This window comes from Cynocephalus volans, chromosome 13 (genome assembly GCF_027409185.1).
Source record: "Cynocephalus volans isolate mCynVol1 chromosome 13, mCynVol1.pri, whole genome shotgun sequence".
NCBI classification, from domain to species: Eukaryota; Metazoa; Chordata; class Mammalia; order Dermoptera; family Cynocephalidae; genus Cynocephalus; species Cynocephalus volans.
In genome coordinates, this window is record NC_084472.1 from 52,604,588 (window position 1) to 52,618,535 (window position 13,948).

At 41.9% G+C, this 13,948-nt stretch overlaps 1 protein-coding gene across 1 annotated transcript in view; it reads right to left on the reverse strand.

Moving 5' to 3' along the window:
• Window positions 1–9,858: 9,858 nt before the first annotated feature.
• FECH (ferrochelatase) overlaps window positions 9,859–13,948 on the reverse strand; it is a 36,400-nt gene continuing 32,310 nt past the window's right edge. Inside the window, exon 11 of the mRNA XM_063076973.1 lies at window positions 9,859–13,825. Coding sequence (XP_062933043.1) covers window positions 13,691–13,825 — 135 coding nt within the window. The 3' untranslated portion in view covers window positions 9,859–13,690. The remainder of the gene's footprint in view (window positions 13,826–13,948) is intronic.

Consider the following 13,948-nt stretch of genomic DNA (forward strand, 5'->3'; position numbering starts at 1 on the left):
TAAGAAGAGAATGTTTGCTAAAATCAAGTCTTTGTTGCAAATTGCATTACAGAAGGTCACCTTGCTTGACTCACTGAATGTTACCAGCTTCTATTGTTAAACCTGTTAAACTGTACTTAGCAAAACCTCACCTATGTCTCTTCCTGTAACTTCTTGATCTGGAAAATAAATGCAGGAAGAGAACCCCAATTCATGGTTAATTTCCCAATGGAAGAAGCACTTCGCTGTTGAGGGCAATGGGAGATTAACCCCTTTTTGAGGCTTCTCACTGCTCAAAAGAGATGGGCTTTGAGTAATCTTTGGTGGCTCAGTCACCCAGGGGAAAAGGGGTGACAAATCCGTGGGAGGCAAAGCAACAAGGAGTTGCTCTTATCTTTCATGACCATTAAAGTTTTGTTTTTTTTAAAAAAAGAAATACTTAAGTGTGTGTATCCAGACACCCAGAGAAGATGCTGACACTGGGAAATAGATCTCAAGAACTTTGCCAAATAAGTCTGCATGAGCAAAATTTCTGGCCAGAGACCAGAACCCTGGGGAGAGAAAAATAGATGCATCTGGCCCTTTTAAATGAAGATTGGGTTCGCAAATAAAATGTGCCTTCTTCTACAGGACACTGACAAGTTGTGCAGGTGCATCCAGATTCTCATGGTAGACATTCCAATAGGAAGAATCTCTTGCTGCTTTATCTCACCCAGGCTCCTCCTTTCATTTGAACTGTGTACCAGGTTATGATATCATTGGGAGCAATGAATAGAGTTTTAATTGTGTCTGAACAGTAGCACAACTATATCTAGTAAAAATGTGCCCTGACAGTGGGACCCCCAAAGAAATTTCAAATGAAATAAAAATCCCAGATAGAACCCTAGGAAGAAAGAATTCTGGCCTTAGAGTTGGAAGGCTGACCCTGTGTGACTTTGGACAAGTCACTGCCCCTCTCTGAGCTTTGATTTTTTCATCTGTAAATTCAACTGTACATGTACTTTCTGAGGGCTTGCTCTGCACAGGCTCTGTCCAGGTGCCAGGATAACCTCTGTCCTGTCAGATTTAACACCACATGACTTCTTTGTTTCTGGGAGATCTGATTTAGACAGAAAAGAATGGGCTAAACAGCTCCTTCTCTACCCCCATTCTTTAACTGAGGCATTCTACAACCTGCTTCTTTCTCAGGAGAAGTAAAATACAATCCAGTGGAGGAACTACCATTTTCCAAATGATACCTGTGCCTCCAACATTGTTTTGAAATGTTCTGCAAAAATTCTCTGTGCTAGTTTGGAATCCCAGCCTAAGGCATATATATAAATTGTGCTAAAGCTGGCCAAAAATAAGAGAAGCCAGAGTCTCAGAGTCTTCCTGGATACTTTCTGCCAGATGGAGGGTACAAGGCTGTTCTGGCTGGAAAGGCTAGGGAACTGTCCTGCCTGGCCACCGCCTCTTATCCATTACACAGACTCTCAGGGGTGGGGGCTCACCAGAGGTCATGGGGCTAGTTAGGAACAGTAAGGACTAAAGCCCAGGCTTCTCCAATCCTGGCCTATAATGATGGCTACTCTAATGCCCAGAGCTCTGGCTTTTTACATGTCCTCTTGGTTCATCTTTACAACACAGCTGTGGGTAGATGTTACTATTGATAACTCAGAGTTGAGGACTCCTGAAAGGTTTGGTACTTGCTCAGATCTCACAGCCGATACATGAGGAGCCGGGATTGAGTTCCAGGCTCTGTCAGATTCTAGGCCTGTGCTCGTAACCACCCACCTCAGTCCTGAGACCCCATTTCTAGGCTCTACCCCCACAATGGTGCCTCATAAGCAGGAGATATGAGCCTCCCAGAACCTGAGGAGTGTGTGGGAATGGTTTCTGGGGAAGGCGAGAAGGGGGTGTGTAGTGAGTTTAATGGGTCCCGCTGAGAGATACGTCACATCCAACGCCCCCCCACACACACCAATGTGACCTGCTTTAGAAAAGGGGTCTTTGCAGATGTGATTAAGTTAAGGGTATTGAGGTAAGCTCATCCTGGATTATCCAGGTGGGCCTTAAAGCCGATGGTATGTGTCCTTATAAGAAACAGAAGAGGAGAAGACACAGACAGACACAGAGCAGAAGGTCACATGGAGAGGAAGGCAGAGATTGGAGTGACACAGCTACAAGCCACAGAATTCCTGGAGCCACCAGAAGCCAGAAGAGGTGAGGAAGTTTCCTTCCCTAGGGACTCGGGAGGGAACCTGGGCCTGCTGACACCTTGATTTTAGACTTCTGGCCTCCAGAACTGGGAGAGAATAAATTTCTGTTGTTTTAAGCTACCCAGTTTGTGGTACTTTGTTACAGAAGCCCTAGGGAACCAGACAGGGTGGAATAAGGGTTTTCATTCAGAAGAGCCCTGCGCATATTTAGAAGGTGAGGATCTAGATGTAGCCTGAGGCCAAGGCAGTAAGTCTGGGGAACTGAAGTGTCCACACTCCTGGTAAGAAGAAAAGCTGAAAGGCCACCTAGCAAGTTAGTGCCAACCCCCAGCCCAAACCCACCCTGTCTTGCCCATGCACTTTGTGATCATTAAGTGCATGGGCACTTATGGAAGGCATTTTGCCCAATGGAAGCCAGTGTCCTTCTCGCAGAAAGTCTTGGGAATTGAGCAGGACATATTCTAGCCTGAGTCAAAAATCTAGATCTACAAATGTCGGGAGTGTAATCAGAGAAAGATTCTTTACTTCAGTGAAGGTTTCCTATAGATTTCTACCCCTCCCAACTAGATGTTTAATGAAATTAGATTTACAGAACTTCCATTTCCATAGACATTTTCAAGAACATTCATCCTATATAAAGTGTGGTCCACGGTACAGATGGCCTGTTTGCTCCTTATGAGCACTCAAGTGATAAGATGAAGACAGAGGGGACTGGACTTCCTTACTGAGACCCACTGGCTCTGAGACAGAACATTCTAGCAGGTAGACAGGAGATGACGATGCTCCTCCTCACCTCACTACTGACGGACTCAGCTATCCTTCCTGGTATCATTCTGATTTGGAAGCCCAGTCTAAGAATGTGGATGGTGACATCTACCCGCAACTTTGCTGTAAAGACGAACCAAGATGACATGCAAAGAGCCAGTGCTCTGGACCAGTGTCTAGTGTATTTACTAGAGCAGCCACTGCTGTGGGCTGGGGAAGGACAACCCGGGCTTGAGTCCTGATTGTTCCTAATCAGCCACGTGCCCCTGTTTTTCTCATCTACAAATTGGAAGGACCATCTACCCTAAATGAGGGGGCAGGTTAAGAAAGGAACGGCACAGCCTACTCTTTAAGCTGTGAACTGGGGACCAGGATGTTCATTTGACTGTCATCCTTGACACTTTATTGTAGTGTTTCTCCACCTTTTCCAGGTAGAACACAAGTCAGATCCTGCTTTGCTCGTGCTGCTCTGAGGAGTCCAGGACAGCCCTGTTCTGGGTGCCCAGAGATGACTTGGCTGGGACCTCAGGCCAGCGCAGGCCACACCTCGCCACCTCACAGGCTGAAGCACCAATCAGCTCCCAGCACACCGAGAAACCTGCCCAAGCCCAGGAGTCAGGAGCTCTGCCTTACATATGTCATATTTTTTTCTATCTATTCAATATTTAATAAACCCAGTTTTTAAAAAAGTAATCCCAATCCTCAGAAGCAAATCTTAGAAATATGGAAATATTTGAAGATGCCTCCAAAGCAGATAAAAGGCATGTAGAGGTTATTAAAAATAGAAGCTTATGCTAAGATTTTTGATAAAATGAAATCACCATAATATAAAATTCTCTAGGACACTGCTTCCACATATGAATTGTGCTGAGAAATAACCACCTCTCCTTGGGCATTGAAAATCCTTATAGATATGTAGTTTTGGGGAATATAAAAGCCTCACTTTCCTCCACTTTCAGAACAAAGGCTCCTTTCCTCCATCCTCTGACTTCCCCAATCTTAGGTGCACACGTGTGCATGCACACACACACACACACACACACACACACACACACGCATGCAATGAACCAAGAGAGGAAGGAAAAGAGATCAGTAATGAGAGAGCCCATTAATGGATTGGCTTAAGAATAGAACAACATCCCATCACTGTTCTAGAAAATAATCAATCAAGCACTTAATTTTAAACATAAAAGTAAGCTGCCGGGAGACTGTTAATAGATAACCAAATAAATTAACAGTTGTAGGTGGGATTTGAAACCAGGTCAGATTTTCCACCAAGCTCTGAGCCCCATGCATATAAAGGGTCTCTCCAACTTGGCACTTGATCTCACACTGTTTCCAAGTGGGAAATCTCCTTTTAACCAATATCCCTTCTCAGCGGGCTCGTCACTTCAGGGAATTGTCCTTTGTGCGTCTTCCATAAATTTTATAACACCACTACTTTAAAATATTGATGGGCAACTTGGCCTTGGCCCAGGCCTGCAGCGGGTGAGCATGGATATGAAATCCTTCAGGAGAGTAGAAACAGGAAGGAACACATTCCCTGCTGACCTTTCACAAAGGGACAATCGTGTAAGTGCGGTGGTCACCTGAGCTGGAGGCCTGCCTGGCTTTGATGGACAGCTCTACCCTCTGGGAGCCGGCTCAGAGCCATGCGGGGACAGGAGGGCATTTGGGACACACACAGACAATGATCAGATACCTGCAGACCCGTAAAGGGTAAGTGAAATCCACACATAATCCCCCAAATTGTTCTAACCTGAAACTCAACTTCCTGCCAGCATTCAAACTCTTTACAAAGTTATTGATGAATAAGGATCAACAGATTTACAGTCTGTCTCTTCTCCCTCTGCCTGCAGCCCCATCAGGGCAAGTGACCAAAAGTAAATGGCAACAAGGAACACAGAGAATGGGACCAGAGAACTGATCCCTAGATTCCTGGGGGCTCTGTGAGTGCTCTGAACCTATAATATCCATTCTGCCATCACTCTCGCGTCATAACCTCCCCAGGAAACACTGAACACTAAAATTTCACCTCCTAAAGTCGCCACTGAGAACAATACAGCAATAGTCTGCTAACCAAATTAACAACACGTGTTAATAATAGCTATCATTTACTGAGCATTTAACACACACACATACGGTATATATATTTCAAGTACTGCACTGTACTAAATACATTATACATGTGATCTCATTTAATCCTTTTTAAAAAAAACTCTGCAAGAATATTCTTTGGTCCAGAAAATTCACTTCCACGAATTTTTCCTACGTTAACAATTTAGGATATGTCCAAAGATTTTGTCTATAAGAACATTTATCAAATCATTGTTTGGTAATAAGCAAAAAGTAAAAATTAAAAGTTCCAGTAATTGAGAGGTGGTTAAACAAATTATAATATAGCCATATAATATTGTGCAGCCAATATTATTAAGTGAGCAATAAAAGTATAGAAGAGTCAGAACAGTATGAATATTTTTATAAATTTAAAGTATGCTTAAGATACGTGAGATTAGATTCCCGAAGCTATCATAAGATTATGAATGATTTTCTCCTTTATATTTATCTTACTTTCTAATTTTTTTATAATTTATGATAAAATTTATTTTTTAAAACTATGACTTAGGTATTATGCCCAAATATGCATAGATGTTAATTAACCTAATAATAGCCCATTACACATACAAAGCCCTTTCTAGTCTACACTGTGGTTTTACTCACATTGCCTCAGGAGATTCTCACACCAGCGTTTTCAGGTGGGTAGAGGTGTTTTATAATCCTGAAGATTTTCAAACATATGAATAACTTTAAAGAGAATGGTACAAAGAGCCCAGAGCCTCTCCCTGTGTCCCCCAGGCGGGTGGCACACAGACCTCTCTGGAGAGAGGTTGCCCTTGGTGACTCTCCGCAGCATGTCTGCTCTAAGCTCTCACAGTCCACAGTGGGGGAGGCAGCTCCAACTGTTCTGAAAGTCATCTGCCCTGTTCCTGCTTTGCCCCCACCCCCTGCTGGCCCTTAGTGCTTAGATTCTCTAGGATCACGCTCTACTCAGGACAGGAAGGGAGTAGGGTGAGAGAACATTCCAGCATACAGCTAAAGCAAGGTCTGTGACCAGGAATAGAATCAGTGGTGTGCTGGAGCTGTGTGTGCTGGCTCATGATGGCCACTTACTGGCATCTCTTCCCAACCCTATGATCAGTGATGTCATGCTGGTAGCTTGGAATTGGCCATGGTGTTAGGATTTATACTATGGAAGCCAGCAAACACTACAAATCGGGATTCTTTTTTCTCTTAAAGAGCTGGTTGTTACACATTTACCAGCATACCACTGAATAGTCTCAGAAAGAAAAATCCATATAATGAAATGAAGGCCAGCTATCCAGACCCCTGCTTTAAGGGGGATGACGTCTGCATAGACTCAGCAGGCCATGAATGTTGTTTAAAATAGCGTATTATTCAGAAAACTATTTTGGTATTCACAAATCTTGCCAAGTTCCAGGCTCTCCACCCTCCTCGAGGCCACTTTAAGTTCGTTGTATCTTCTTTGGAGTAAAAGAAAGCCCATCTAGAACACTTCTTTAATCTCTAAATTTGATGGACTCAAACAATGATTGGAACAAAACAACCAAATTCTGGGCGGGGGCAGAATTACCTGCTCACCGTTCAGTGCCCAGGTCCGTGTCAGACAAATCCACAGTCTTGTCCCAAGGTGAGGCTCACTCAGGTGAACAAGGGCTTGGTGGCTTGTTTGCCCTGTCCTCTGGCTTCCCAGTCTCGGGCCACCTCCACTGGTGCTTCAGGAACAGTCACTACTCTTTCTGCACTTGAGGACGACTCAGCTGAGAGTGAAATGGGATCAGGAGATGATTTGGTGCAGATGGTGCTAATGCAGACAGAGAATAACGGGCAGAGGCATTCGGCTGCGCACAGCCTTAGTCTGGGCGAATCCACTGCAATGTTTTTGGGAAGAGATTATAACCAAGCAGCCACATGCCCTCAAAATGCTACCTCATGTTACACAGCTGCAATAAAATGTTTGATCACGCTCCTGAGGAGACATTCAGCTCTTAAGAAGGTAATGCCAGGCTAACCTTTTCTATTGGATGCCACCACGGCTCAGTTTGCTACTTGGCCTTTGGGGGATACGGAAGGGAACAGGCACAAAACCCCTGAAGATATTCCTAGCTCCAGAGGATCTAGGGATTGCAGCAAAGGATAACTCTGTAACTGGAAACAAAAGCAAGCCTCGCAGAAATGCAGAGCTGAAGGGAAGCTCAGAAGGGTCAGAGAGGTCTGAGGAAGCAAGAGGCTGAAGTGCCTGCAGACTAGTCATCTCTATCATGGCCAAATTCTGGGGCACAGGAAGAGGTTGGAATTCACTGTTTGACAAAGTTTTTTCTTTTCTGTCATGTAACTGACATGAGAAAGAAACAAAAGAAACTGCTCGTCTGCAGACCCTAGCCTTGGGAAAAGATCACTTTGCTTCAGGAAAAATAGGAACCATGAGACCAGAGGCACCAGTGTCCGATGGTGACATAGGGGTGAGACTGGGCTGCCTTCAGGAGCTGGCTGGAATTTCGCAGCTCTGGACACAGTGCTCAAGCTCATTCCCTCTGGCTGTCAGGCATCCTAAGGTTTGGCCCTACCAGAGGAGCGGGGGGAAGAGACAGCTCCTGGGAAATGGAAGCAGGCTCTCAGAGAGCCACTGCCGATCAGGTGCCAGCTGAGATGTGTGGTCCTCACTTGTGACAATTTTCCACGGTCCAGTGAGATGAGAAGTAAACAAAACCTGCTTTTCAAACAGACCTTTGCCATCAGAAGGATCTTCTCCCATCCAGCCCTCTGGCTGCAACTGTTGATTAGGATTTACTTTCCAGGGATTCTGTTAATACAACAGGCCCACGGGTTTTTGTTGGAGACAAATGAAATCTTTGTAAAAAGACTAAAACACCTAGTCACTGTGGGACAGCTTTCACTCCAAACAAACAATGTTATTTACCGAGAGCTGCCTCCATGTATAATGAATCTAGAGAACAATACAAGTAGGCAGCCTATATACTGTATACCATTACCATCACCCCAGAAAAGTTCCCTTTTAGGCAGTACTGTGCTGGTAAATGGTCACCAACCAGCAATCTGAAAAAACTATTTATGCATATATGAGAGTGCTTCAAAAGTTTGTGAAAAGATTTGCTGTATCTTTTAATTCTATTTTTCCATGAACTTTTTGGAGTACCCTCATATGTATGAGTGTATGTTTATTATAAATTTTGCTGATCTAAAAGATGTGGGGCTCAATTTACAAATTATAATAAAATACACAATATACTTACTGTAAATTCCATATAGTGAATTGATTCTCACAGAATGATTTTGCTGATTTTTATCTGTAGCCAACCAATGGTCACAATTGATCAACTACTTCTGACATGAATGTTGTTTTTGTTTACATTAATGAGTAATGCAAACATGAAACAATTTCTTTGTATGTCAAAACTTCATTTGGATAAATTGTACAGTAGTTTTCAAATAATGAAAGAATATTTACTTGAGTTTTTGTGCTATTCACAGTGCAATGGCTACAGAGACAACTTTTAAACTTTGTTAACATTTCTTCCACTTTCTTTAGTCTAGATCATTAACGAAACAATAATATACTAAAATTAAGAAATGACCAATTTTGAGTGTTATGTTTGCTTTCAATATAATTGTAAGTTGTATAATTTTAATGATGTTTAACAACGTGAAAATTTAACAATTGGCTTGCAAGCCACCATGTAATATCCCTGTGCAGTCAATTCCATCCCATATATACAATTTTTTTTTTAAATGAGGAAAAGGTAAAAATACAGAATACTTCACGAATTCTCAGGGTAAAATTTATTATTTCTTAACATCACAAAAAAGAAAAGCTTCTACCTACAGGAGAGACCAGAAGGGGAAAGTTGGCCTGTGTGTTCCCATTTCGGGAGCAGGCTCCTAAGAGTGTATGTCTGGAAACGAAAACGTCAGTGACAGCAAGCAACCAGAAACAGGAGCCAGATCCCTGCCCAAGGACTTATTAACAAAAGCTCAAACCAGGCTTTTTTCCAAAAATGTTTTTAATTCCAACATCCATCTTAATGTCCTACTGTAGACTCATTTAGCCAATAGCTGTTATACTAAAAATGGAAGTTAATGATTTCAGCTAAAAACTAGGCCAGTACTATCAAAGTGTATGGTAAGAAACTGATTATCATGGGGTGCCTTTGTTTTTCACTTACTTTTCCCAGCAGAAAGGCTTAATAAGATTCTCACATCAAAAGCAAAAGCATTTCTTCTTCTCCTGGGACCCTAAAATGTTATGAATGTGCTCTCTAGAGGCAACCACTTCCCCGAGCTCTTCTTTTGTAGGATTCATCACACGCAGGGAGCGGCAGTCCAGCTAAAGGGCACCACCTGCTATCACTCATCATATTCGTGCCACTCAACAAATATCACCATCATCCATTTATCTCTCTTGAGTGCCTGCAGGTACCTGCCACTTCGCTCGGTGCTATATAGCTCTGCACTTTATACTCTCCAAAATAAGTGCATTCTGAAAAGAAGCACAACTTTTAAGGCAAAGGTTAGATAATAACCATACCACACAACTGTCTAGCTGGAAAAAAATCTGGCAAAAAAAAAAAAATCATGTTTTCAGGTGCCACTGTTTGAATTAACCAAGAATGCTGGGAGGTAAGGGCATGAAACCTCAACATAATTATGACATGATAAATATTTTAAATGGCAACAATTCAAGTATAATTCAGGTTTCTTGAGCCATCCCGGTGTTCAGTTTTAATCCATTGACATAAGTACCCTGAAACCTTATGATGCTAGTTTTTATAAAATGAGATTTGAGTGTCACAGAAAGCCACCTAGACTGAGAGAAGTCACTGCACAAGTGGTTTATTATAAACGAATCTCAATTATTTGGCAATTAGAACAAAACTCCTGTGAACAATATTTGCAAAGTCTTTCCAGGGCACGACCTTAATTAAATGTTTTCAATTTTATAATTTTCAGAAATAATAAAAGAAATGATGAGCTTTTGTCTTCCTCTGAGGAATCCCTATCTTGCTATTAACAACTGAGAAACTGAGTAATCTGAATTTAGGGCACTAGTTTGTGTCAACTCAGAATATTCTTTTCCTAGCTTGTGACAACACAACGAATTTCCCATTCCCACCTACTGTTGGGAAACCTGTTTCTGTGCCATTCTCAGGAGTCTGGGGAAAAAAAGATTTTTCAGGCTAGGTGAAGAGGTGAGAGGCACAAGAAGGGTCAGAGGTTCCTGGCGTAAGCACCTGCGCGCACATGCGCACGTGCACACACGGATATGCGTTCTTAAGGCCGCCAGCTTTAAATCTGGCTCTGCCGCTGCAGCTGCGCAAGGTGCTCATTGCTACATCCCCGGCCCGTCACCAGCGGAGCCGCCAGAACTTCCAGTGCCACGTGGCCATCTACACTTTGAGCAGGTGCAGGTCTTACTGCGCTACTTAGGGCGTGGCAGCAGCCTGATCCGCTCACCCTGGAAGTGTATTAACAGTCTGAATAAACACAGGGGTATCAGATTGATCAAACGCTCTCTTACATGCCTGAACTATAAGATTGAGCAAATGTTCTTACATGCCTTAAACTACGGTTTTTTGAATTAAATACCCAATTTATGAGAACAGATTAGCTCAGAGAAACAAACGTAGTGACTTCATTCTGAGACCTATCCCATCACATCGGTGTATTTCCCCCAAAAAGAAACTGAAATGAGAAAGAAAGATTTATTTTTAAGGTCGGCTGAAAACACAAATATTACTTTAGGATTGTTGATATAATGTACTTTCTGACAGGCTTAGTTTGGGCAATTTGGAGCAGAAAATTCCACTTTCTCTTCACACCTACATAATCATCGTCTAAATAGTTTCAGCCATAAAAAAAAAAATTCAGTGGAATCGTAGAGAAATATTGCATTCTGCTCACGAATTTCTTGAACAAAGATATCTTTTCCTGATAATATCTGAGGTATTATCAGGAAAAGTCACGGATTTTTACTATTTAGTCAGCACCAACATGCCACTGATATAATTTAAAGGGCTTTTAAGAAGCAGTTCATTTCTTCTGATATGAAGCAAATTTTCTTTGATTGCAAAAATTTAATTTTAAAAAAGTAAGTAGTTCAAGAATACATATTCTCTAGAAGAGCTCCTCTTCCTGCACTGTACATGCAGGGACCTGGCCTTATAATCCCCTTGGCAAGCTAAACTGCCTCATCAACATGGCCCCTTCAAGTTTTCTGCAGAAGTTCATTCATCAATTAAAAGCCAGGTCTGTACATAAGCTCAGCTTGAAGAAACTGCTGGCAGTTCATTGCTAATTATCAGGGCAAACATTTGTATTTCAAAGTGGACAAATAGGAAAACAATTCTCAAAGACTATTAGCTCTAGAAAGATTTTGTCCTATCAAATGCTACCCTCGCATATGACCCCTTACCCATCTATAGTTAATAACAGTCAAAGGAGCCGGTCACTTAGCTCAGTTGGTTAGAGTGCAGTGTTATAACACGAAGGTCAAGCATTCCAATCTCTGTACTGGCCAGTGGCCAAAAAATAAATAACAGTCAAAGGTAACACCACCGGCAGTGATCCCATTAAATCCTCCCTTGCCTCTCACTACAAAGGCCAGTCTGGTCCAAACTCAGTACCAAGGATACTATTCCAGACAGCCCAGTCACTGTTGATTTGAAGTTTCCTTAGCAAATGAGGGGCTTCAGATGCCCTAGCAAGGACTTCTGAATTAGAATTTGCTGCAACATCTCCATAATAATTATATTTTCACTACTAAAGCAGTTGAAGTGAGGCAGACAGCAAGTTTCCTTAAGGAGGGAGAATGGTTCCCAGCATAACCGGCCTTCTAGCGCCATGCCACTAACCCAGAGACGTCACTCCACTATGCGACAGCCATTCAAAGTCTACTTTGAACCTAATCCCCAAAAAGGTTAATGGAAACGGATAGAGGAAAATTCCAAATGATCTATGCCTCCAGAAACAACAGAACCTACTAATGTAACAGCCAATTTGAAAAGAAAAAGAAAAAAAAAGACACTTACTCAAATTTAAGTGTCATTGCCAGTGTAGGAAAACTACGAGCGTACTTCAAAAAGTTCATGGAAAAACAGAATTAAAAGATAATGCTAATACTTCCATGAACTTTTTGAAGAATCCTCAAATTAACTAAAGTGAATGATGTGTTTCTTTCCTGTACTACAATGTAAATTCCTCATATTTAACCATTTTGATTAATTTTGATCAGTTTTGATTAAACAGACAGCATGAATCAAACTGGTTAAAACCTCAGTGATGTCCTAACACTTACTAGCAGCAAATCCTGAATATAGAAAATCTATGAATCCCCTAATACTTCCACTTTATGAAATGGCTTTAAAAAAAAAAAAAAAAATGAAATGCTCTTTTGAAGAGCAAAGTTTTAGGGCTTGGAGGAAAGAGAAAGTGATCATTACAGTTTCCTCATGGATCCATCAGAGATCTTTTAATCCATTTAAATTCAAATATAGAAGATCAGATTCTAATCCAACATTATTTCTACATTTTTAGAACAACCTTTCACTCACAAATTCAAGGTGGCAATGGCATTAAATATATCCACAGGAAAAGACTGGCATAAAATAAGATAATATGACAGCATTTGTTGCATTGGAGTGGTTATTTTTCCTTTTTGTTTTTTCCTAATGTCCTCTTGTATGGCTATATAATTTTTATAATAAAAAATTGTAAGTAAGAAAGACTTCAAGGTTACAAAATGTAGTTGGCTTTATAAAATAATTGTTAAATGTGCAGAAAGGAGACTTCAGCTAAGATAAAGATGATGCTGGCCCCGGCTGAGAAGGCTTGCTAGAGTCCGGGAGGAGATTTAAAGACATTAGCACTTCCCAGCAGTGCTGTCCCTGGAGACAGAAAGCAGCGGGAACCCCTTCCCTGTGGCACCACTGACTCCTACCAAGGCATGGATAACTAACGCTGGCTTTCTACAAGTTTATTAGCCTTGTGTGCCTGGGGAATCTCAGAGCACTTCTGAAATCTGTACTTGATTCAGTTTTATGGTGAGGAAAGTGAGACCCATTCACAAATGCCAAAACGACAATTGATGGTGGCCTCACTGACAAAAGCAGACATTGTAGGTAACCAAACTACCTCACTGCCATTCTGCAACCCACAGGCGTGGGGAAAGACCAGGTAACATTTCTCTTTCAAATTACATTTCATATACCCAACTATGTTCATTTAAAGAACTACAACTATATGCATGGAACTGTAAACAGATCTCATTCATCGTGACAGCACACACAGGGGACTCTCCATACCCTTTCAGGAGGTTTTTTGGGCAATAAAACCAAAATCTGTATTTAAAATAGATGTGCATCTCATAAAATAAATTTTTAAAGTTCATTTTTTTAATGTCCTCGTGGACATTCCAAACTAGTAACTTCACCCAGACAGAGGGAATATAAATGCTTACTGTACAGGTATATAAAAATAGAAATCCCTCAATAAGGATTTCAGAGTCAGCTCCTCAAGAAATCATGAAATTTGTGCCTAAAGGCTGGCACATGTACTAATGTGGCTTTGCTCCTTGATCTCTAATGTCCCCCTCCCCATTGGGGGTATCTGAAAGTTGGGCATTTGCCTAATCCCATGTGGTCTTCAGGCGGAGGTCACAGCTGCTGGCTGGTGAAAAAGGATTTAGTCTTCCTGCAGACAGGGTTTACGCAGAGAGGACAGCTCAGCGTCAACTGTGTGGAGCACAGCTCATTAGACTGGATATGCGAGGACACCAAGTCAGCCAGGGCCTGTAGACAGACAAGAACAGTCAGCAGCAGCCAACAGTCCTCCCACCCATCTGCCCAGATAATCAGTCACTCTTGTTTGGGGTTTCTTTGAATCGGAGTTGTGAATCAAATTCTACAATATCT